Here is a 26,249-nt window from a genome sequence, read left to right on the forward strand (position 1 = left end):
ACAACTTTACTCCACGTAGAATCCCCATATGGAACAATAGATTTATTTTATCTCGGTACAAGTCTATATGCATTCTTGATTGGCTTGGAAAAGGTATTTGGTCAGTTCTTCATTTAATGGATGAAAATGGAAGATTATCTTTTAAAGATTTTTGTTTTAAATGTAATTTGCAGTGTGAACGCAAACAATTTGAGCATGTTTTAAATGCCATTCCAAAAAGTTTTATAAATTTGGTAAATAACACTTGCCTGATAGACATTGTGAACTCCCATCCCTTTTTTTCAATGGTAAAGACCTCAGGGCAATGCAATAATTTACAAATCTCATAAACTTATATTTTATTCACAGTAGAATATAGATAACATATCAAATGTTGAAAGTGAGACATTTTGAAATGTTTTGCCAAATATTGGCTCATTTTGGATTTCATGAGAGCTACACATTCCAAAAAAGTTGGGAAAGGTAGCAACAAGAGGCCAGAAAAGTTAAATGTGCATATAAGGAACAGCTGGAGGACCAATTTACAACTTATTAGGTCAATTGGCAACATGTTTGGGTATAAAAAGAGCCTCTCAGAGTGGCAGTGTCTCTCAGAAGTCAAGATGGGCAGAGGATCACCAATTCCCCCAATGCTGCGGCGAAAAATTGTGGAGCAATATCAGAAAAGAGTTTCTCAGAGAAAAATTGCAAAGAGTTTGAAGTTATCATCATCTACAGAGCATAACATCATCCAAAGATTCAGAGAATCTGGAACAATCTCAGTGCGTAAGGGTCAAGGCCGGAAAACTATACTGGATGCCCGTGATCTTCAGGCCCTTAGACGGCACTGCATCACATACAGGAATGCTACTGTTATGGAAATCACAACATGGGCTCAGGAATACTTCCAGAAAACATTGTCGGTGAACACAATCCACCGTGCCATTCGCCATTACCGGCTAAAACTCTATAGGTCAAAAAAGAAGCCATATCTAAACATGATCCAGAAGTGCAGGCATTTTCTCTGGGCCAAGGCTCATTTAAAATGGACTGTGGATAAGTGGAAAGCTGTTCTGTGATCAGACGAATCAAAATTTGAAGTTCTTTTTGGAAAACTGGGACGCCATGTCATCCGGACTAAAGAGGACAAGGACAACCCAAGTTGTTATCAGCGCTCAGTTCAGAAGCCTGCATCTCTGATGGTATGGGGTTGCATGAGTGCATGTGGCATGGGCAGCTTACACATCTGGAAAGGCACCATCAATGCTGAAAGGTATATCCAAGTTCTAGAACAACATATGCTCCCATCCAGACGTCGTCTCTTTCAGGGAAGACCTTGAATTTTCCAACATGACAATGCCAGACCACATACTGCATCAATTACAACATCATGGCTGTGTAGAAGAAGGATCTGGGTACTGAAATGGCCAGCCTGCAGTCCAGATCTTTCACCCATAGAAAACATTTGGCGCATCATAAAGAGGAAGATGCGACAAAGAAGACCTAAGACAACTGAGCAACTAGAAGCCTGTATTAGACAAGAATGGGACAACATTCCTATTCCTAAACTTGAGCAACTTGTCGTCTCAGTCCCCAGACGTTTGCAGACTGTTATAAAAAGAAGAGGGGATGCCACACAGTGGTAAACATGGCCTTGTCCCAACTTTTTTGAGCTGTGCTGATGCCATGAAATCTAAAGTCAACTTATTTCTTAGTAAACTTATCTCAGTTTAAACATCTGATATGTCATCTATGTTGTATTCTGAATAAAATATTGAAATTTGAAACTTCCACATCATTGCGTTCGGTTTTTATTCACAAATTGTACAGTGGAATCGGGTTTGTATTAATGTAATGTTAATTCTAGGAAAATGTTTCTTTCATAAATGCAAATATATGAAGACGAAACCTTATTTTTCTGCATTTAAAAGACTTTATTTGTAATTACCTTCCATCATTGGAATGTATGAAAATGAAAAAGGCCCAGAAACTTGCTAGAATAATAAGAGACCTTAATCTCTTAGAAGAGGACCCTATTTTATTTTATTATTATTATTTTTTTATATATATGTAATTTTCTTTTATTAATATTTATTTAACTGATATGTGCCTTGCTTGATACTTATTTAATTATTCTTGTTAATGCCATTGTAGGTGTATATTTTGTTTTGTTCTGATGTTCAATAAAAGAAAGGAAAAAAAAAAAAAACTACCACTAGGGGAATTCCGTCAGCTAGTGACCACGCCCTAAAAATGACGTTGAAGTGACGCGGAGGAAGGCGGGTATTAAATGCTGATTCCACATCACAACACTTTAAAGTTTGTTTGTTTTGGGGGGATAATGCTTCACCGGTTTTGACTGAAAGGTTTACGTAAGTAACGAATGTTTATTTTTTCATTCAAAAGCAAGTACAGTTGACAGATCGTATCCCTGTCAAGTACAGTTGACATATCGTAGCCCTATCATGGTTTGTGTCAATAATGTTACGACAGTTCATGCAGTTTCTTTATATAAACATCCATTCACGTGTGTAACTTCTATTTGATTTAGATAATATTTTACTCTTCCATCAAACTTTTTTAGTTCAGAACTGCACATGATATTAATGTTCAGAAATGTGCTGAATCTGACTGGTAACGTTATTTTTATTTTTTTAACTTCATTAATCATTTTGCTTCATCTTGGTGTCATTTGTGTGATTTCGACTTCTTTCTTTGTTTTGATCTGAAAATGTCTTTCTTTTGAAACTGTGCTTCAGCTAAAAAAATCAGCTAAGCTCGCTGTATTTGTGATCTAAACGTCACTAAGACATGTAGAACATTAGCCCAAATCCTCAGTAACAGACCGAATAATGTTAGCTAGCTTAGCCACTAATAAACAGGCTAATATTTTCACCTGCTTGCTAGAATTGGTTTGAACTTGGATGTTTCATCAGCTTGTTACAAGCCAACCGTCACACAACCATGAACTAACGTACATGTTTGCGTTTATTTAGCCAAAAATAGCTGTCTACAGACTTATTACGTTTTATATAAAATGCATTATATGATATACAATACACAGATGCTCCTGTATGGGTTCGATTCACAGGGAATGCATGAACTGATAAAATGTGTACCTTGAATGCAATCGCTTTGGATAAAAGAGTCTAATGCACAGAAAGTACTATGTCCTAACAGAAAACGTTATTAAGTTATATATATATATATATATATATATATATATATATATATATATATATATATATATATAATATTTATATTGTTATATAATATATATTTAATATTTATATATATATATATATATATATATATACACTTAGTATAATAATATACTATATAATATATAATAACATAATATATAATAATATAATATAATAACTATATAATATACTTGGGCGGTGGTTAATTTACCTGGGTGGCCTGCCCAAGTAAAGTCTATGTGTGGGAAGCACTGTGTATGTATGTGTGTGTATATATTATATTTTATTATATATTATACAGTAATACAGAGTATATCGATCAGGCTATATATAGTCTCGAAAATCATTGCCATGTCTTTTGCTTTTGTCCTAATGAAACTAACTGCCTTTGTGTTTTTCTTTAATTGCAGAACACCTTTATGAGGCATTGCATGGTGTAGACAATGGACTGTAATAGAAATTTTAACAATTTTCAGCACACTTCCCTGCTGCTCCTTTCCTTCCTGGAGCAAAAAGGCTGCCAAAATAGTGAGCTAAAAAGGGTGCTTGCTGAGCTTGATGAACAGCTAAAGCTGCCTACCAATCACAATTATATTGAAAGTGATGAAGAATTACAAACTGACGGTCACAGTTCCTCAGACACCTACAGAGATATTTTACATGAATTTCAGAATCAAGTTCAGCCTCGACTGCCAGGTATTTTTACAATTTTTTATTTTTTTTTTATGAACTTAATTAAGACTGCACCTTAATTGATACCAGTAAGCAAATGATTATGGCTGATAACTATGGAAGCTTGTTTCCACAACGGAATGAAAAACTAAACAAGGAAATTGCGACTTTTCTCGCAATTGCAAGTTTACATCTCGCATCTCAGAATTGTGAGATTAAAAAGTTGCAATTCTGAGAAATAAAGTCAGAATTGAACTTTCGCAAAGACCCGCCCCCTTTAGTTACTGTTGCTACATGTGACAAGCCAGGCCGCTCACACCACACATCATGTTCTCACGCAGTGAAAAATTAATTGCGCAGCAAAGAGGACACTGGCAATGCATCGATTTTCTCATTTTTAAGAAAATGTAATCAATAAATACTGTTTTGTGGCTCTTTAATGTGTCATGACAGATCACTGTAGCGCCTCAGTTCAAGCGGCTCTTCCAACTAGTTCATTTATAGCATCAAATAAACATGAATGAACATCATAAGGATTGTTGATTCAACCGCGGAAAGATGTCAGTACACACCATTTTTCGAGTTCAAGTCCACCGACGTTAATCTTCTAACTTCTGACTGCTTTGTCAGACAAAATGGTGGATTCGGCGTTATGATTGGTTAGATCGCCTGTCAATCAACCTCCCGGCAAAGATTGACATTCAATTTTTTTTTTTTTTTTTTTTTATTGTGAGTTCATATATAGGAATTCCTTTTTTTCTTTCAGAATTGTGAGATGTAAACTCAAATTCAGAGAAAAACCTTTTCTTGCAATTGCAAATTAATATCTCTTTAAAACTCACAATTCTGACATTTATATCTTCTAACTTTTTTCTCAAAATTGAGATATAAACTTGAATATAAAGACAATTCTGACTTTTTTCCTCGCAATTACAAGTTTATATCTCACAATTCAGACTCAGAAAAAAATATGAGTCGCAAGATTGACTTTTCTCGCAATTGCGAGATGTAAACGTGATTGCGAGAAAAAAATTGTGAGATAAAGTTATTTTTGTTTTATTTTTTAATTCAGTGGTGGAAACAAGCTTCAATAGATAATTGATGATAAATAGACAATATTTTATTTAATGAAAATATACCTTACACATTTTTTTTCTCAAGTCAATGATATTGTTGATATGCATTTTTTTGAGGTGGGACCTTCATTACAGTAAAGCACTTCAAGTAACAGTGCAAAATCTTTGCCTTTATCTAGTGTTATCTCTTTAAATTAGGGCTATAATGATAGCAAAATAATTAATGATAAAATATAAAAATTGCAAATGAGTGGCCATAATTAAATATGCAAAATTGACTGATACAGGTTTTTTTTTTTTTTTTTTTTGATTCATTTTGCGTTCCTAATTTTTAGTTATATTAAAACTACTATATAATATTTGCTTTTGTTTGTGTCTGTTAACACTGCTGTAATGTATCTCCATCTCAGTCGATGATGAAGAGGCTTGGGCAGCAAGGGAAATGGCTGCAGAATTGATTAGAATTGCAGACCTGCTTGAGCAGAGTGTCCTGTTCCAAGCTGCGGAAACTTTGACCAAGAAACTGGACACATGCCCCACGCAGGTAAGACAAATGAATCTGAGCAGTTAATTTATAAAAATCAGCTTAAAAATACATTTACACTAATGGATCCTCCTTAAAACTGGCATAGTTTAACACTCATATCTCACAATATTCCTTAAACATTTGCAGTTTTGGGCCAGACATCTATCTGATGGAGTGCAGGGCTTGCTTCGCCAGGTGGCAGGAGCCAAAGAGTTTAAGCAGGAACTTGTGGAGATGGCATTCACTTTTGTGCTCATGAAGACTGTGTGTGAGCGTGTGCCACAGTTTCTGTTCAGTCTTTATGGCTCAGTGGTCCAGTATTTTGGATCCCGCTGATCCGTGTACAAGTTATACAATTATAAGGTTTAGAATGTGAATGTTTGTATAAATAAAATATATATTTGAATGTCGTTGCTTTCTGTAAAAAAAAAAAAAAACCAACAAAATGAAATATCCTTCTCAATTGTTCATGATTATTAGATTTTGGTTTTTTTTTTTACAATTGTTGGTCTTTTTTTTAAATTGTTTTTCATTACTCCGTTTTAATACTGTGTGAAACAAATAATAAACATGCTTTTGTGCAGTTTGGTCATGTTCAGTTTTGTTTTCTTGTTAGGCATTAGATTTCTTTAATTGCCATGGAAAAAATAATATCCTGATTAACTAGGAAATTGTATATTAAACCAAATTAGAGGGGGAAAAAATGTGCATTATTCAACTCTCCTTTTATAACTTTGTTTTGATGTCCCTTAAAAAACTGTCACTGAGCCTGTTAGGGAAATCACATGATCACCTGTTCTTTTTACATATAACAAATCTGAGTCATATCTGTAATAAAAGAGGAACCAAATTTAAGTTTCTGTCAGTTTGCATTTTCTTTATTTTAATTATTAAAAAATTCATGTTTAAATCAGGACACAAAACACCAGGTTCACCCTTGATTGAAGTTTTATTTCACAGCTTTTGTCCATCTATGATACAAAAAAACCTCACTTGCAAAAAAAAAAAAGCACTTTTTTTTTCCTCTCTGACGTGAGGTTGCCAACCACTGACATAACAGGTGTCTGCCTGTAGATGTGACTTGCTTATGTTTTTTATTGTTTTGACAAAGGTCTCTATTGGATAGGCACACAACAGGGAAAGGGGGGTGACAAGGCTGTGCCGTGCAGGCCTTTTTAGCTTTTAAAAATCAAACAACAGCACAAGATACAGGCCAGGTGTAAATGAGAGGCTGAAGACAGACAATACTTTGTGTGAAGAGACAAAGAAAAACAGGACTGATGACTCATTTGTGTGGCTAAGAGACATTCTGGTCCCCCAAACCTGAAGTCAGCACTTGATTTGAGCAACACAGTTAAAGGTAGGGTAGGCGATGTTTTTCATAAACATTTTATCATAGCAATCAATAATAGAAATGGTCTAAATGTTTAAAAATATATATCTTCTGTGAAAGTCTCAGGACCAACAAAAAAAAAAAAATGTACGTCCAATCATCACATTCGCTCGCGCATACATGAAACGTCATCAGCATGTTTCATGAGTCTATGCAGAGCTGTAGACAGTCAGTCACCGAGCGCCACAAACAAACAGCAAGCCACCATTTACAGTTCCTCCTGAACCAAAACAACTAGCATATGCTGCATTCACGCCATAACTTCATGTCAATTTAACTTTTACGTCCTCGGACTCAGATTTATGCGTTTCTTTGTCAACACGATCAACGACGAAATGAATCTGCAGCAGTCAGGCGGTACAACTAGAGTTCTGCAAATTGTTTACGTTCCTTATTTTAATATGTGCTTCGGACATGAGGTAATTTAACACTGTCTCTTGTGACGCTTTGCAGACTCTGCTCTGGCTGTGCGTGTTCATGTGTTTTGGAGGAGGCGTGGCTTTGGAGAGCGCTCTGATGCTTGCCTTTACAAAATTGCCTACCCTACCTTTAATGTTATCTAACACAGCAATTTTTTTTTTTTTTTTTTTTTTTTTACTCTAGAATTACAAAATCCATTTGGATGCTTTTGGAACATGTTCTGTGTAACGTTTCATCATATTGTCATATCAATATTTCACAAAAAGATTTTATTGAAATTGTTTCTGACCCAGAATTAGGGACATTTAATTACAAAATGCATTCTTGGAAACATCATATTAGAAAACTAAATATGATTTTTCTTGTGTAGCATTATCTTCTGATTCCTGATGCTGAGATAATTCAGTCAATTCAAAATTGACTGTGCTGGTGTAGAATTTTCACATGAGCCCTAAAGAAACATGTTTTAGTTCCTTAAGGAACAAATGTTCACGTTAAAGCAAACTGACAATGACAAAATTCCTAAACAAAATGTAATGGACAAAGTGGAGGGGTTTCCCATTTCAGGCTGTGACCTAGGCTTCTACTTTTAGTTTAAAAAGGGGAATTCAAACAAAAGCATTCATGCAAGCCTAATCAGGCCCAATTTATTCTAATTTTAAACTAACGATGGTTAATATGAATGTCCAAATGATGTGTAAAGGAATCAAGGATGCGTGAAGACCTTGCTTTTGATTATTGTGAGTAATCTTGTTCAAATATTGATATATTTTAAAAGATTATCACACAATTCATCTAAAGGGCACGGCCCATGAAGGTTTGCGATTTAATATTTAATAAGGTAAAATCATAATCATGCACTCACACAAGCTAGTGCTTTAAAATTAAAATTCACACTTAAGTACATTAAATCAACTATATGTTAGAATAAACATGCTTAGCAAAAATTAACTTTCTATGGATCTGAAGGAACCAGGCAAAACCTAGGTCACAGCCTAATGAACGGATAACTACCATGTTCACGAGTACAGCACAAAAGTAACCTGAATTTACACCTGCAAGTTCCCCTCCAGTCATAAAGCTGGTTTAAAGAACTTAGCCAACAAATTAATGCAAGGAGAACAGAAAACAAAATGGTATGACACATATCAGAGGAGTACTTTTCCCATAAAGTGCAGCTTGTGGCGGCACGGTGAGCCACAGGGCTCCATTAGGGCAAGAGATACAGTGGACATTCACAGACTTTCTACTTCTTCCTGTAGGCCAGCGCTCCAAAGGCCAATACTGCAGCAATGGCCACCAGGGCAGCACCGCTGTATAGCAGCACAGGGAGGTCAGTGGACTCGGGTTGTGGCTCTGTCTTTGTCTGCAGAACCTCAGAAGGGGCCGGGACAGGGAATTCGTAGGCCGGGGACATGGTCTTCAGCTCAACCTCTGGTAGTATCTCTTGCTCCAGGATTGCTTCTGGTTCTAGATCGGGTGGGGATGATGACTGTGGCTCCACAGGAGCTGGAACAGGCTGAGATTGAAGTTCAGGCTCAGGCACGGGCAATGAGGTGGTAGCAGCAGCATGGGTGGTCTCTTGCTCTACTGAGGCTGGAGGTGGAGGGATCTCCATCACGATCGGTTCCACAATTGGCTCTGGTGCAGTTGGTGTCGGCTCTGTGTTTGACTCCACTTCTTCTCGGACTGCAGCGAGTTCGCTTTCGCTGCCCAGCACGCTAAGTACGCTACTCTGCAGCTCCCCTTCCTCCACCGTCTCCCCACCTTCTTCAAGCAGTTCAGCGTCTTCACGCTCCACATGGACAATATCAGAGTTTGAGGAGTTGTTCTCGCTTTGCTCTTCGGCTAACGCCCCTCCTTCGGCGCTGTCAAGACTCTTGGCATCTTCTGGGTCCATCATACCTACCTGCGCCCAAGACTCGTGTCCTGTCAGAGACACAGGAAGACTTTCTGTCTGCCAGGAAGCCGGCCCACTACTATCTCCAAGAGTCAGTAGTGAAGCAGGAGGGCTTAGCTGATCCGAGGCCTGTTCACCTGACAGGATGTAGATGTCGTTACTGTCCTCAGCTATGATCACACCTGGGTCCTCAGCTTCATCCAGGCTGAACACAGTGCCCTGTAATGTAAAGAGAGGAAATATCAATCAGTTGGTTCATCATTTTTTTTTATTCCAAACACCAGAAAACCTCTATACCTAAAAACTGATGTGTTTATAGAGAATTGGGTAACACTTTACAATAAGGTTCATTAGTTAACATGAACTAATAATGAACTGTACTTATACAGAACTTATTCTTAATCTTTGTTAATGTTAATTTCAACATTTACCAACACATTATTAAAATCTTGTTAACATTAGTTAACGCACTGTGAACATGAACAAACAATGAACTACTGTATTTTCATTATCTAACGTTAACGAAGACTAATACAGTAACAAATGTATTGCTCATGGTTAGTTCATGTTAGTTAATACATTAACTAATGTTTAACTAATGAACCCTATTGTAAAGTGTTACCGAAAATTGTGTATACATATTTCATGGTCTGTCTGAATACTCAATTCTGATTGGCTGGGAGGTTTGCAATAAAACCGTAATGCACAGTTAGTCAGTTTGATCACCATTCTATATTAATGTGCTGCTTTCATTGAAACACACACACACACACATTTAAACCCTTCTGGTCAAATAGTGCTGCAAACATCTTTAACATGTCAATGTTGGCAAATGACCATGGTATAAGCAGGACAATCCACAGCTAGCTGTGCATTAAACAATCTGAATTCACTCCACAGAGGTAAAGAACCAAAGCGGAAAAATATATATACACACACACACATATCATTACATATGTGTGTATATGCACTGATTAGGCATAACATTATGACCACCTTCCTAGTATTGTTTTGGTCCCCCTTTTGCTGCCAAAACAGCCCTGACCCATCGAGGCATGGACTCTTCTAGACCCCTGAAGGTGTGCTGTGGTATCTGGTACCAAGATGTTAGCAGCAGATCCTCGAAGTTCTGCAAGTTGCAAGATGGGGCCTCCATGGATCAGACTTGTTTGTTCAGCACATCCCACAGATGCTCTATTGGATTGAGATCTGGGGAATTTGGAGGCCAAGACAACACCTCAAACTTCTTGTTGTGCTCCTCAATCCATTCCTGGACCATTTTTGCTTTGTGGCAGGGTGCATTATCCTGCTGAAAGAGGCCACAGCCACCAGGAATACTGTTTCCATGAAAGGGTGTACATGGTCTGCAACAATGCTTAGGTAGGTGATACGTGTCAAAGTAACATCCACATGGAGGGCAAGACCCAAAGTTTCCCAGCAGAACATTGCCCAAAGCATCACAATGCCTCCGCCGGCTTGCCTTCTTCCCATAGTGCATCCTGTTGCCATGTGTTCCCCAGGCAAGCAATGCAAAGAGAGAACATGATTCATCAGACCAGGCCACCTTCTTCCATTGCTCCATAGTCCAGTTCTGATGCTCACGTGCCCACTGTTGGTGCTTTCACGGGTGGACAAGGGTCAGCATGGGCACCCTGACTGGTCTGCGGCTATACAGCCCCATATGCAACAAACTGCACTGTGTATTCTGACACCTTTCTATCAGAACCAGCATTAACTTCTTGAGCAATTTGAGCTACAGTAGCTCTATAATACAGCTTCAGTTACAAGCTTTTCATCAAGATAAACTTCTTAGCAAACAGAGTCATAATTACTGTATTTTACGTTTCTTTCTCTTTTTTTCCAAACTGTGGTTAAAGCAATGTACGCATTTCCTTTGTGGATTGTCTCATCGCATAACCTTATGCCACAGTAAGACACACACCGTGCATTTCCTTATATGGTCAGTCTGATCATGCAAACCATTCTCACATAGATTAGTGTGGCTCATTCACAGAAATGATAAAGGAATTGTGAGGTACACAGAAGACTTAATAAAGACTTAAAAATAATTGAAAAAGGAACCTGTTCTCATACAATTAAATTATATGTTAGACATCTTGTTGTATTAATATTATTATACTCCACATATAGTCATTATAATATCAACATTTATTTGCAAAATTCATTTTAAATAAAAAATGTCTTTCCCCCTTTTCAAAAAGTACACTACTATTCAAATGTTTATGGTCAGTAGGATACACTTTTAAAGAAATTAATACTTTTTTCAGCAAGAACACATTAAATTGATCTTACCAACCCAAAACTTTTGAATGGTAGTCTAGGTTGTTAAAAGAAAAAGTATTTTACTTTTTTTAAATACCAAAAAAAATAATTGTTTTTAGATCAACAATTGAAATTCATCAAAACAGGGAGCATTTGTCATTTAATTTCACCCAGTATGCCACCCAGTGGAGTGTGAGAGTATTACATCTATAATAATGAATTCTCTTCATTCATGGATTAACTAAACAAAATCAGCTTTAAAAAGACTTTATGTAACTAGAGATATAAGAAGTCAGGTCAAAAACATGGGGGCAAAAGTGCCATCACCTACATTCACAATAAAGGAAGAGCTCCATACGAAGTGTGTTAGTCCTGTATTCACTGAACTGAGTCAGGGTCCTTTCTATTTACAGTCATGTCTTTATCTTTGCCATCTACACAATAACCACACCATACGGCTGCTTATGATGCTGGTTTCTTTATGTCTACACAACTAGGTCAAGCATGCAAAACAAATCAATTTGAACTCATTGTCTGTTTCTGCTCATTTGCATTAAACAAACTGGAGATATCACCCTAAATGACTCATCATAAAGGTCGCTGTGCAGGCCTTTCTGGCCTTTTCAGTCATAAACCACTGTGCACATGCATCTAGTATCACATGTAATCCTGCCTCACAGAGATGCTTTCAAAAGCATCCCAGCATCTGGCTTAACATCTGATGGCCATCAGAGAGAGGATCATAAGGACACAACCAGTGGAACGTGACAGCGCATTATATATTATGTAGAATATCTCACATGGATAACCATCACGTGTAAGTAATGGTCTACTCTCCACAACCCTATAAATGAATTAGTCATGATTTAAACAGTTTCCAAAGAAACCAGCTGACCTTTATGCAGTTTAATAACCATACATGCAGACAGGTGTTCAATTTTCTATAGTCTGCATGATGAACACAACAAGGAAGGAAGGAGGAAGTGTCTTATGCTTACCAAGGCTGCATCAGTTTGATCAGTATTACAGCTAGATATATGTATTTGAATATTTTTTAAAATGTAATTTATTCCTGTGATGGCAAAGCTGAACATTCAGCATCATTACTCCAGTCTTCAGAGTCACATGATCCTTCAGAAATCATTCTAATTAGATTTGCTGCTCAAGAAACATTTCTTCTTCTTATCAGTGTTAAAAACAGTTTTTTTCTGCATCATTAACTTGCTGGCAATAGAGGCCTCACTGAGCCGTCAGATTTCATCAAAAATATCTTAATTTGTGTTCCGAAAATGAACGAAGGTCTTACAGATGTGAAATGACATGAGGGTATGAGTAATAAATGACATTATTTTCATTTTTGGGTGAACTAACCCTTTAAGAAACATTTCACTGTTGATCAGTGTAACGTAGCAAAAACCACATGCACAAAGTCTGATTTGACAACAGCTTTTTACGAAATGGTGGAGCAAGACGTAGGTTTTCTGCAAGATTAGGCTTGCTGTCCTATCCAGAGACTGTCTTAAAGTAGAGTTATGTTGTTAGGCGTTTCCTCTTAGGTGATCCACAGGTGCCTATGCAAAACTCTACCCAAGATAATGTACCCACCCTCGCCTAAAGACAAAAATTCACGCATACCTGCCAAACCCAGTGCTTTCACATTCACAATATTGAAGATTCTATTGTAATATATTAAAAATGTAATTTCTTCCTGTGATGGCAAAGCTGAATTTTCAGCATCATTTCTCCATTCTTCAGTCTCACATGATCCCTCAAAAATCACTCTAATATGCTGATTTGCTGCTCAAGAAATATTTCTTCTTCTTATCAGTGTTAAAAACTTTTTTTTTTTTCCGCATCAGGCAACCTATGCTGGAGGGAACTCTTTCAGAGCATTAGCATTCCTCATAGACTTGACCCATAATGGGCTACATTTCTCCTCAAAGCATCTGAACACATCCTAAATGTATTGTACATAAGTGAATATTCAATATTGTTAAAGTAAATCCAAACCAACTTTGGTAAAAGATTTGTCTAAAACTCCCAGAGTATGTCAAGCATACAGGTCACCATCTCAACTAGCACAGTGAGCAGTTTTGAGTCAGTCAAACTGGGACAGCCCTGCTCAAGCCGAATTCATACGAGGATTTATCCGATTTATTTCTGTTCTTCATCTGGAGCGTGTGGGGGTGGCGTATAGCCTCTGTCTGTGTGATGAGCGCAGCACATCGCCTGTAAAATGCAGTTACGCAAAAGGCCAGAATGAGCGATGCGCAGGCTGATGCGACCTGACGCGGTTTGAGCTCTGCTCTCAGCACCTGCTGATATACGGACCGGGTGCTCTGGTAGCAGTTTAAAGTGGAGTCAAATTACATCACATCATGCCATCTCAAGAATCTTTGCTGGGCAATGTGACACAGACACACTGAAGGTCACCTCTGTGTTGCGTACATTAGACAGAATGACAGGAAGGGGATCACGGGGTGGGGTTACTCACAAGACAAAATGTCACGCACATCCCGCATATTGGGTATCTGTAATCCCTTTGGTGGGGTGAACAGTTTCCCTTGACCTACAGGAGTTTATTATGATCAGACCAGACGGCGTGATTCAGCGAAGCATGTCATTGATGCTGCGTTTTAGTTTTCAAAATGGCTTCTTGCTGCTTTGCCCTGGGTTTTGCAGAATAGACATACACACGTTAGGTTTTCATGATTTATGAGGACTTTCCATAGACAATGATTTTTATACTGTGCAAACTGAATATGCTATCCTCTAACCCTAACCCTACCATCACAGAAGAAGTCTGCATTTTTACATTTTCAAAAAACATCACTTAGTACGATTTATCACTTAGTATGATTTTGGATAATGCCATCTTTGTGGGGACATTTGTCCCCTAACATAGGGTTTACCTGAACCACACATATGCACACCCACACACAGAGAGAGATCCCTTCTCATTCACGTCACTGACATTAAATCTCATTCATAAACATTCTGCATAAATCGTCCATCAATTTGTACATGAATTGTCACCGTGAATTAATGCTATAATTTATACAAAAGCGCAAGAGCAAACAATATTCTCAGAAATGTATTCTCGCGTGTCACGAGAACTGAGCAAACAAAGTAACTCCCAGCTGCAGTCGTTTCTACACTAAGTTAAACGTTAAATTCAGTATTTACTTACTGACCTATTTAATGGAGAACTAAATGTAGAATTAAACCTTCTGAGAGTGTCCTTGCTAAGATAAAGTGTTTGCTAATTTATCAAAGTGATAGAGAGCAAGCGTGTGGACAAAAAGACCTACATTGCAAAATTCTGTTTCGCAAATGGACCATGAAAGTATAATCTCATCTGGTCCAGTGCTCCAGAAGAAAGCAGCTGTCCTACCTGCCTGTGTTCAGCTCCTAAGTGTGCAGAACTCCAGCAGTGACCACAAGGAATAAAGTGAATGAGTGACGGAGAGAAAGTATACACAGGATAAAGGTTGCTGTCAGAATAATAGGTCTGGGAGTGCTGAGCAGGAGGTCTGGTTTGTTTGCACACGGTCTCCTCCTCCTTGTCAGACTCCTCCCTCCTGCATTCAAACTCTCACAGACGCTTATCCAGTATCATCTATGCCAAAGCTCTCACTCCATCACTGGAATGTGGTCCTATACCGAGCTGAAGTATAAAACAATGGTCTGCCCTCCTCCCAGCGTAAGTGTCAGTGCTCTAATTAAATTATTCCTTCTGACTGAGTTCTTCAGCTCGCACACAGAACGCATCAACTGAGCCTTTCATAAAGACTGCCCTCCTCTGAGATACAGTGTGACCCAAATAGGATGTCATAAACAAACAAGACTTTATATTCCTTTACAACATCATCTGACAGAAGTGAAGAACTGTTCTCATAAAACATTTGCATGACGGAAAGATAGCCTTTCGAAATGAACAATCTTCAGTTTGAACTGTCAAATTACATACATTTTGATAAGCTAAATGGGAATGAGTGTGCATATTATGCAAAACATTAAGTTAAAGAGGAATTATTTATTATGCAGTTAATGAAAATAGCACTGTCCATAAAAGTGAGCGGAAGGTGAAAGTGTAGATGAAACATTAAATAAAGTTATCTTGCTCATCAAATACACTGTAGCAGCATAATGTGTTTAACCTACACATAGCCCTTTGTATCCAAAAGGCATACTTTGAGCAAAAATTTGGAAGCAAAGTATTAGACTAGCATTATCCACCAGCAGCTGAATGAGATAATGTAAAAAAAAAAAAAGGGAAAAAAAGAAAAAAGGAGCACAGCTCTGGCTCCCTCTCCTGACAGAAGTCTTGAAAAACACTGTATTACAGTTCTGTAAAGCAACCCGTTTTGACTTTGGTAACTGACCATAACCACTTAAAGTCAGTGGTTCTCAGCCAGGGGACTTGAACTAGAGGTCTTCACGGGTCCACTTAGATATAAAAACAAAAACCGAGGTCCAACAGATTTTAGGACCCGAGAAGACCTTTAGCTGGAACTCATAGGAGGTCTCACCAAACTTCCACAGGATGTCTTAACATTATTCAAATTAATATATTATTCTTAAAGGTCGGGTAAGTAGATTTTGAAAAACACTGTTGGACATTCTTGATATTTGAAATCAACCCAAACAAACCCACCCCTCTCTTCACTGTTCCGCCTCCAAAACTCACCCTCCAATCCTAACCACCCTGCTCCGAGTCGGTCTTCAACCCCGGCCTGATCGCTGCTGGCATGTGAGGCGAATGCACTAACAATGACGCTAAACACCGCATTCGTCAGTGTGCAGTAGTTTAACTGCACAACTCTCATAGGCTGGCCTCTGTTATACACGCAATGCGAGAGTGGATGTCTGTTTATCATAGCTGATGTACAACAAAATTTTTTCCGAAAAATAAAGCGCAGATGACGAACAAACGAAAAGCTCGTCCCTCTTGCTCATTCTTTCTCCTCAACCGTCATACACCCCCTAATGTTGATTGGTTACACGTTAGTGTTGTCAAAAGTACCGACTTCAGTACCTAGTCGGTACTAAAATTTAAAAAATGTGACGCTTTGAGCGCTGTTGAGTGGATTCGTAAACATCTCTGATTGGCCGTTGTTTTCATGGCTCATCAGATATGTCTGTGATAGGCTTCAATGATCAACACTGTCGAAACGTTGTAAATAGTCAATTAATCTCTTCACTAAACGCTTACACAGATACACACGGGAGCGTTTGAAAGCAGGAGTCTATCGCGGATCGGTCCACTGTTAGACGCCTGCTTTCAATCACTCGCGCTCCCACTTTCAAAACGCTTCAAATTCAAACACTTCCGTGTGCTTTCAAATGCTCCCACGCGTTGATCATTGTAGCCAATCACAGGCATATCCAATGAGCGCGTCAACACAATGACCAATCAGAGATGTTTATGAATCCACTCAACAGCGCTCAAAGCGTCACGTTTTAAAATTTCAGTACCGATAGGTACCGAAGTCAGTACTTTTGACAACTCTATTACACATTTGTTGTTGGTGTCGGCCCGACTAACTTCCAAACAATGTTTATGAAATTCTACTAACTCCACCTTTAATATAATTACTATTAATATTATTATACTTAAAGTAATTAAAATAATTTAATTTAAATGCTAAAAAAAATAAATGAAATCAAGAAACTATTTTATTTTCCCCTATTTCTCAGTTTCTGTTATATATATATATATATATTTTTACACATATATATAAAAAAAAAGATTAAAAAGAAAAAACTTTGTCATAATTTATGGAAGCTTGTTTCCACCACAGAAAAAAAAAAATCTGACTTCCTTTCTCAGAATTATGAGATATAAACTCGCAATAGCTGATGGGGAAAAAAAGACTTTTCCTCAGAATTGCGAGTTTATATCTTGTAATTCTGACTTTTTTCTTGCAATTGCGAGTTTATAACTCACAATTCAGACCTTTTTTTCTCGTAATTGGGAGTTTATATCTCGCAATTCTGAGAAAAGAAGTCAGAATTATAAGATATAAACTCGCAATAGCGAGTTATAAAGTCTAATGTTGATGGAAAAAAAGACTGACATTTTTTCTCAGAATTGCAAGTTTATATCTCAAAATTATGACTTTATAACTCGCAATTGCGATTTTATATCATGCAATTCTGAAATGTAAACTCACAATTGCGAAAAACAGTCAGAATTGCGAGATAAGAAGTCGCAATTACCTTTTTTATATTTTATTCAGTGGCGGAAACAACCGTCCATAATAGTTATATCAGAAATACTAGAGGAAATATCTTGCCTCCAGATTTGTGTTGGACATTGGGGGGAGGGGGCCTTTGAGTCAAAAAGGTTGAGAGCCACTGCTTTGAGGTACAAACATTTAGACCATCAAACATTTTGTAAGTTGCTAACAAGTTGCAGAGATGTTCATTGTGAGTAATCTGAGTTTATTTGGAGAACAACACATTACTGCATCAGAAAGAGATGCATGAAAATGTGCATTTTATGCTTAATTCTTTTTCATGGATTATAATGTGTTTGGAATTTAAATTTCACTATGATCGCAATTATTAAATATTATCAAATAATCAGTAATAATGATGCAATAACTGCAACAGGCCTAGCATTATTGATGAAAATAAACTTTTGATATGGTTAAGAATAAACTGGTTAAATGATCCAGATCGAACTAGACTAAGTCACTCACCCATCCTCCCTGCATAATGATGAAGTCTGCTAGTGATTCCTCAAGGTATCGCAAACCATAATGTAACAGAGTTTCCAGCGGCTTCCCCTCAGTCTGCAGGGTCTGTAACAATACTAAGGGTACCAACACCTAAATAGAGTGACACAATAATAGAATGAGAAAAATGAAAGGCAGAGACATTCACAAATAAGTGAAAACATCCCAAAGGGCTTTGTGTGCACCTACGTGGTGAGTGTTTTAAATTACCTTGCTCCATCCTCCTTGAGCGTGAGAGGACACCTCCTCCACCGCTGCTCTGAAGTGCTCAAAGCTCAAATCACTGCACAAGAGACACATTCATATAATCACTGTTCAGAACATTTCTCTGCATTTATTTGAATTTGCTAGTTGTTCCGAAAAACATCAAGATAATATACGTTGAAAGCTTTCAGTCAATATTTAAGTAAAATGTCAAGAATAGTCATTTAAACTCCCTTTCCAAGACAACTTATAATAACTGTGTGTGCAGGCTGTTTACACAATACATTTTTCTAGCATAGACCTCTGCCAAGAACGTTTCAGTTACTAGAGCTTTTTTCCAGCTACTAAAATTGTCCAGGAATTCTCCTTGGACCTTTAAAAGGACCTGCGCAGAAGCGTGTGAGTGGCGGAGGACAGGTGTACATCCAGGTCCCGGGAGATACGGTCCCCCAGCACTGCCAGACTGTCCTCTATGGAGCTCTCTGGATTGGCTGGACTGAACACAGGGGATGTGTGCTGATCAAAACCAGTCCTGGAAAAAGCTGAGCAGAAGAAGAGGCAGACGACTTTTAACCATGTTCCAGACTTCAGATTTATTTTATCATGGAATTACAGTTATAACAAAAAACATCTTACAGGCTGCAATTTCCTCTTCCAGCTGCTTCATCTCATTCTCAATATGTTTCTTCAGGCTGCTATTCCGCTCTCTTTCCACTTCCTGTGTAGAATGGCTCTCTCCTGCACAGAATCACAACAAAAAAACAAAAAAAGGTTATTGAAAATAACATTATTGCTTTCATATTTTATTAAAAAATAATCTTGGAAAACATTGGGTGTAAAGAAAACATGTTTAGGTATTTTTACATTTTCATCCGCTATTTTGATAAGTACATAATTTTTGAAAACAATCTTGATTATTTGAATCTTGACCCAAACATATTATGCAAGCAAGCATAAAACAAGCCTGGAAACTCCAAGTATTTTAATATTTAGCTGAATAATTTTCTGCATGACTGATGAAGCTAAAAAAGGTGAAGTGGAAAGAAACTAAAGGTGAAACTGAACCAAAGATACTGGACTGTAACACAAATGCACTCATTTTCTTCAAATACTAACATAACTTCTAAACAATCCAAAATCTGTGCATTTTATCAGTGGAGATATATCAACTTTTGCAAAACAGGTCATTGGAATGACAGAGTGAATTTTGCATGAAATATTAGCATCTCATATCCAACAGACAGAAAGAACAGAAACTAACAAAGCTTTTGACATATTGCATTCAGAACTTCAGCACACAACCTCATAAACTCTGCACTTTTGAACATAGTCATATCCTGTGCTCCAAATAATATATGTAAACAGCCTGTTTTTGACCATTTCCTCCTAAAGTTCTTATGTGTCCAGGCATTTTAGTTTAAGCTCCTTTTAAATTAATTCCCATTGTTCTCAGCATTGATTCTCATTACTTTTAATACATTTTAATACTGTATTAAAATCCATTCTGTAATACAGTGGCTGTAATACAGCTGGTTTTTCTGTGGTGCTGTCGTGTGGCTGTTCATTCACACACTGGTGAATTATTTAGTGCTCTACAGCCCAGACTTACAGGGACCAGCAGATTCAACATTCAGCTCTCTCAACCACTCAGACACCACTGACTGACTATGAAAAGAGGAAGTGTTAGAGACAGAAAGAAACAGTCAGATAGACTATAAGAGAGAGCATGAAAGTGTGTGAAAAAAAAAAAAGACTGAAGTGGTGGACAATAAAGCCTTTAACAACATTACAAAAGTTGATGGGAGCTCACTTTGGTCAGATTTGAGAGGGCTGCGCTTCACTCTGAACCAGTGGCATGTGAACAAGCAAACGCTGATCGCACATGACAGTCTGTCAGAGTGCAGAGCGGGTCGAGTGGAAAGAGGGATCAGAAGCTACTTTCAAAGCTGACTGATTGAAAACCAGAGCAGGACACAGGACATTCCTCACTGAACTGCTGATATGCCCAAGGCTCCAAAATCTCCAGCAGGCAGCTTAAGCCCATACCATCCTCTGTGTCAACCAGATTAACTGTCAGTGACATACTGTATGTGTGCTTTGCATCTTCTTCTGAAGTCCACAAGAACTAAATAAAAGGACATATGCTAAGTCAATATCCATGAGAATCAGTACTACAATGACTCCAAGCAAAATGCCAGGGCTTGAAGTGAGAATTGGTCAAACGACATCAGAAGACTAAAAAAATACCACTGTGGGACCAAATTTGCCAACCATATACAGACTGCCACATAAGTATAGACAACACATGCACGCTGAAGGATTTGTTAATGCATTACTTGCAATACCTGAAGGCATTTTTCAATCAAATTACACTAGTTACAGCAGTCTGTATACAGCACTTAGAGTTACAGCCCATGTTCAAGGGCAAAATGGAGATTCCTGGAAGAGGAATGTGACCTCAGTAACTGTGGACAAACCCTTCTAGTGACTGAAACTGTAATGGCCGAATTAGCAACCCAGATCCTTAGCAAAGCAGTTCTATGGATAGTACGAACAGTCCTAGGGCAGGTACTTTTAGCCTGTAGAGGGAAAACTCAACTGCAGAAATCATTTATGGAAGTTCTAAGGTACATCCCCATTTGCATACATGTACTACCTGGATGATGTACTTATTTAACTGAAAAAAAGTGAAAATGTGGACACTAATTATTGTAAACACAAATTTCCTAATCAGAAACTGCACACCAACAGCCTCTCCAGTCGTAATTTGACTGCGAAACTTATTTGTGTTTTATGATACCCAAGTTCAGCGAGCCATAATCTTTAAACATTGTAAAGAAGAGAACTACTGCTATTTTGACTTAAGTTTTATCCATTTTTCCCCACACCTACATTGCTTTCTCTGGCTATTACAAGTCATGTATATTTTTCGTATATAAATAAAAATTTGATGAATATTTTTTTATATTTATATGAATACTTTACACATTGAAAAAAGCATTTATTTGAACGAAATTCCAGAATCTAGATGTCACGGTGAATGTATTCAATGAGGAGGGTATGTGTATATGGTTGTCAATGAATGGCACACTAAATTCACAATATTGACTCACAATAACTCTAATAATAATAACTTCAAAATTGGGAAGTAGGAAATTTCCAACAGGACTTGAAGGAAAGCAATCCGACAGGCCTCAGGCAGAATTCACGTTCATGGATGAGCTAATGTATTAAAGTTATATTAACATTACTGTGGTATGAAGCAGGGTGGGGCTGAGAGTCTAACATTTTACGTTGCTGTTTTTATTACGCTTATATGCCGCAGTCGGCAGCTGTCGCTCCTTTCATTTTGTTTGTGTTTTTTTATGATTAAGACTAGAGTATGATTATAGTTACGTTTAATGTCTGCCTCCTTTTCCCCTGAACTTTGTTACAGTTAAGTTTGATCACTTAAATTAACATTATTTTATTTCATTATAATAAAATAGCTGCAAGTGCTGAATTACTACTCATACAGGTCACTTTACCTGACTAATTAAAATTGTGGGGTAACAATCATACTAAAAATACATTTGAGTGTGTTGAAAGTTATGTTAAAGGGTTAGTTCACCCAAAAATGAAAATTCTGTCATTTATTACTCATCCTCATGCCGTTCCACACCCATAAGACCTTCGTTAATCTTCAGAACACAAATTAAGATATTTTAGTTGAAATCCGATATCTCTGTGAGGCCTCCATAGGGAGCAATGGACACTTAAAACCGAAATTGAGGGTGACACGGATATGATGTCATTGACAGCCAACGCAATGACATGGTCCATTTGTTAAAATCGCCTATTTTCTCTGGATTTAAACACTGTTGGAAACATTTGGGATAATTTCAGTACACAAGTCAACAAAAAATAACATTGTTCTAATGGTTTTTGGATATTTTAATCCAAAAATCCTACATATTGTGCCTTTATGATTATTTGTTCAAACCACTGAATATTGTTAAAGGTGCCCTAGAACTAGTTTTAACAAGATGTAATATAAGTCTAAGGTGTCCCCTGAACGTGTCTGTGAAGTTTCAGCTCAAAATACCCCATAGATGTTTTTTAATTTATTTTTTTAACTGCCTATTTTAAGCCATAATTACATATAATACCCGCCCCCGAGCTCTCGACTGCCTTAAACAGCATTTAAACAAAGTTCACACAGCTAATATAACCCTCAAAATGGATCTTTACAAAGTGTTCGTCATTCATGCTGTATGCATGCATCGATTCATGCGAGTATAGTATTTATTTGGATTTTTACATTTGATTCTGAATGAGTTTGAGGCTAACGGGCTAAAGCTAACATTACACACTGTTGGAGAGATTTATAAAGAATGAAGTTGTGTTTATGAATTATACAGACTGCAAGTGTTTAATAATGAAAATAACAACGGCTCTTGTCTCCGTGAATACAGTAATAAACAATGGTAACTTTAACCACATTTAACAGTACATTAGCAACATGCTAACAAAACATTTAGAAAGACAATTTACAAATACCACAAAAAATATCATGATATCATAGATCATGACAGTTATTATTGCTCCATCTGCCATTTTTCGCTATTGCTCTTGCTTGATTACCTGGTCTGATGATTCAGCTGTGCTCATCCAGACGTTCTGCCCTTGTGTAATGCCTTGAACATGAGCTGGCATATGCAAATATTGGGGGCGTACATATTAATGATCCCGACTGTTACGTAACAGTCGGTGTTATGTTGAGATTCGCCTGTTCTTCTGAGATTTTTTAAACAAATGAGATTTATATAAGAAGGAGGAAACAATGGAGTTTGAGACTCACTGTATGTCTTTTCCATGAACTGAACTCTTGTTATTCAACTATGCCAATGTAAATTCAATTTTTCATTCGATGGCACCTTTAAATAAGGTTACATACCATTTTAATTCAACAGGTATTTGTATTGCATAAAGCATGTACACAGAAAACATGATTCCTTGCCTCACTACAATATACACAACCTGCTTCCCGTTTTCTTGCATTTGGGACATAAGCGGACCACTGAAAGTTGTCATTGTTTTGAGATGAAATTAAACATTATTTGCCAGGCAGAAAATTTGTACATGCTGATTTGTGGATGTGATCTCTTACCCTCCGCTGTCTCTGAGGGTCTTGATCTTGATGGGGGGAGCAGGCTGAGGTAGCTGAGAATGACATACTTGGTCTCATAGTGAAATCCTTCAGGCACTGTGGTGGAGGAGCCAGAGGCAGCCATTTAAGAGAAATGTCAGGCTCTTAGTGACATGCACGAACAAATGACAGTTTTCACAAGTCCTAGAACAAACAAACAAAAAAGGCATTTATAAGCACCAAGTTAAGAGTACAATTTGGGATTGTCTGAACTTCTTGCATTCATTGCAGAAAGAAAAAAGCTATTTTTTCTGTTAAGTATGTAAACATAAACTATTATTATGACCTCAAGGGAATGACTTTAACCTGTGGAGCACAAAGGAGAGGTTAGCAGAATGTTAATGACTGACTGAAAACCATTCACGTTTATTGCAACATTTTCTATACATTGAAAGTGACTGAGGTTGTTATTCAGCCTAACCTGTTGTGTTCAACATAAGCAGACATTTTAATGTTAAGTTAGTGGTGGACTATTTAATGACAACTAAACTGCTTTTGTGGGAGTTGCCAGTGTGAAACAAAAATAGATGTTACTAACACGGGTACGACTTTACAAAACGCTTGACTGCTTGAAATGAATTCTATCCATGCATGCAACACTAAGACATCCACATCCAAAGTTGCTCAAGTTTGTCTCACAGCCAACTTAAAAATTGAACAGTTGTTATAATACAGCAACGCACCTTTTTGATAGCAAATGTCCCGAAAGTAAGTGACTTTTTTTTTTTTTTTTTTTTTTTTTGCACAAACGATGTCCACCACATTTATTAGAACATTGTGTACAATGTAACGCACGCGGACACCCACTGCACGCCACACCTACTCGCATGCCCGAGCAATCATCAGCTAGCCGCTAAAGTTTAAACATAACCTCTTTAGTGCTACTCATAACATAACATGCTATCTGTTTAAGGTGAATATGCTGTGACTTAGCTTGAATATGTCGTACCTCTGCGCCAGTGATAATTTTGTTCACTCAGAGGGGGTGACTAACCGGTTTCTCTCACAGTTACTATTTTACTGCTTCGACTGTGTGGGGTAGCTAACTGTGTTCAGACATGCGCGTGAGTGGTGTCCATGTTGCGCGTGTGCAAGAGGATGAAGCCACGCTCGCCGCTCCGCCTTGATTGTATTCCTGCTACTATGACGCGGGACGCACACGGACGTGGAAACGAGAAGGTCAAGGATAGAGAGGGGAACAGAGAACAGATTCGTGTTCAGCACCTGTTCCATTTTTAGCTAAACTTATTTTCATTTTACATTCAGTTCCGTTAAAAGTTCTCGACGAGCAGAAGTGAATCTTATGAGTCGGTTCATTTTAGTGAATCATACAGCGTGATCAGTTTAGGTCGCGCTGAACATATACAATATGAGTTTTATTGTAATCAAATTTCATAAACATGAATGAATGCAATGTTATTACATTTTTTAATCTACTATAAAGTACCAAAATTGAATTGCACTGTCTGTAAAAACTAAACAAATAAAAAAAAAAAAACATGAAAAGTCAGTCAGTCCATCTTTGCAAGAATTTTATTAAATGTATGTCTGTTCTGTTGCAAGTTTTTGACCTTTATAACCTTTAGAGTTTTCTGTCTGCCCTGAGCTCAAATACAAATATGATGCATGGATATGAAATATAATATGTGCTCCAGATGCAACCATAATGCAATCCAACAAGTCATGTGCTCACATGGCCTTTAACTGCATTTGCTTTTGCTGCCCTCAAATGGTGTAAGGCCTGCACATGAATTTCTTTGAACATGAAATCCTTGAAAATTTATCACCATATCAAGTTCAAAAATACATCCCATACCTATCAGAACAGAGCTTAAAAAGTAAACTCTCTCTCTCTCTCTCTCTCTCTCTCTCTCTCTCTATATATATATATACACACACACACACACTAAAAGTTTGGGATCGGTAAGAAGATTTTTAATGTTTTTAAAAGAAGTTTCTTCTGATCACCAAGGGTGCAAAATACAGTAAAAACAGTAATATTGTAAAATATTATTACAATTTAAAATGACTTTTCTATTTGAAAATATTTGAAAATGTAATTTATTCTTGTGTTGGCAAAGCTGAATTTTCAGCATCGTTAATCCAGTCTTCAATGTCACATGATCCTTAAAAAATCATTCGCATATGTCAATTTGCTGCTCAAGAAACATTTATTGTTTACAATTGTACAAAATATTTGTGTACAATATTTTTTTTTCAGGATTATTTGATGAATAGAAAGTTCAAAAGAACAGTGTTTATCTGAAATCTAATCTTTTGTAACATTATAAATATCTTTCCTGCCACTTTTGATTGATTTAATGCATCCTTGCTGAATAAAAGTATTCATTTCTTAAATTTCTTTTCAAAAAAATAAATTCTTACTGACCCCAAACTTTTGAACGGTAGTGTATAATGCTACAGAAGCTTTGTATTTCAGATAAATGCTGCTCTTTTGAACTTTCTATTCATCAAGGAATCCTGAAAAAAAAAAAAGTACACAACTGTTTTCAACATTGAAAATAATCATAAATGTTTATTGAGGAACTAATCATCATATTAGAATGATTTCTGAAGGATTATGTGACACGGAAAACTGTAATAATGTAGTAGTAATGATGCTGAAAATCCAGCTTTGCATCACAGGAATAAATTACTTTGT

The 26,249-nt window shown here is 37.2% G+C and overlaps 2 protein-coding genes across 4 annotated transcripts; one reads left to right on the top strand and one right to left on the bottom strand.

Moving 5' to 3' along the window:
* Positions 1–2,262: 2,262 nt before the first annotated feature.
* On the top strand, positions 2,263–6,301 carry bida (BH3 interacting domain death agonist). Its single transcript, XM_067390352.1, has 4 exons — positions 2,263–2,351; positions 3,593–3,878; positions 5,341–5,474; positions 5,604–6,301. Exons 2-4 carry the CDS (start codon positions 3,626–3,628, stop codon positions 5,790–5,792), a joined length of 576 nt encoding a protein of 191 aa, XP_067246453.1. The 5' UTR covers positions 2,263–2,351; positions 3,593–3,625; the 3' UTR covers positions 5,793–6,301.
* A 46-nt stretch (positions 6,302–6,347) lies between these two features.
* bcl2l13 (BCL2 like 13) lies at positions 6,348–24,664 on the bottom strand. 3 transcript variants are annotated; one of them, XM_067390351.1, is made up of 8 exons: positions 24,537–24,593; positions 23,874–23,893; positions 23,549–23,731; positions 19,036–19,137; positions 18,785–18,941; positions 18,406–18,478; positions 18,160–18,288; positions 6,348–9,388 (listed from the first exon to the last, which is right to left on the bottom strand). In XM_067390351.1, exons 3-8 carry the CDS (start codon positions 23,670–23,672, stop codon positions 8,516–8,518), a joined length of 1,458 nt encoding a protein of 485 aa, XP_067246452.1. In that variant the 5' UTR covers positions 23,673–23,731; positions 23,874–23,893; positions 24,537–24,593; the 3' UTR covers positions 6,348–8,515. The 3 variants fall into 3 exon arrangements, with proteins under 3 accessions (XP_067246452.1, XP_067246450.1, XP_067246451.1); XM_067390349.1 differs by lacking the exon at positions 23,874–23,893 and having other exon boundaries at positions 24,537–24,664; XM_067390350.1 differs by lacking the exons at positions 23,874–23,893; positions 24,537–24,593 and adding an exon at positions 24,271–24,525.
* Positions 24,665–26,249: the final 1,585 nt, after the last annotated feature.

This window comes from Chanodichthys erythropterus, chromosome 7 (assembly GCF_024489055.1).
Source record: "Chanodichthys erythropterus isolate Z2021 chromosome 7, ASM2448905v1, whole genome shotgun sequence".
NCBI lineage: Eukaryota > Metazoa > Chordata > Actinopteri > Cypriniformes > Xenocyprididae > Chanodichthys > Chanodichthys erythropterus.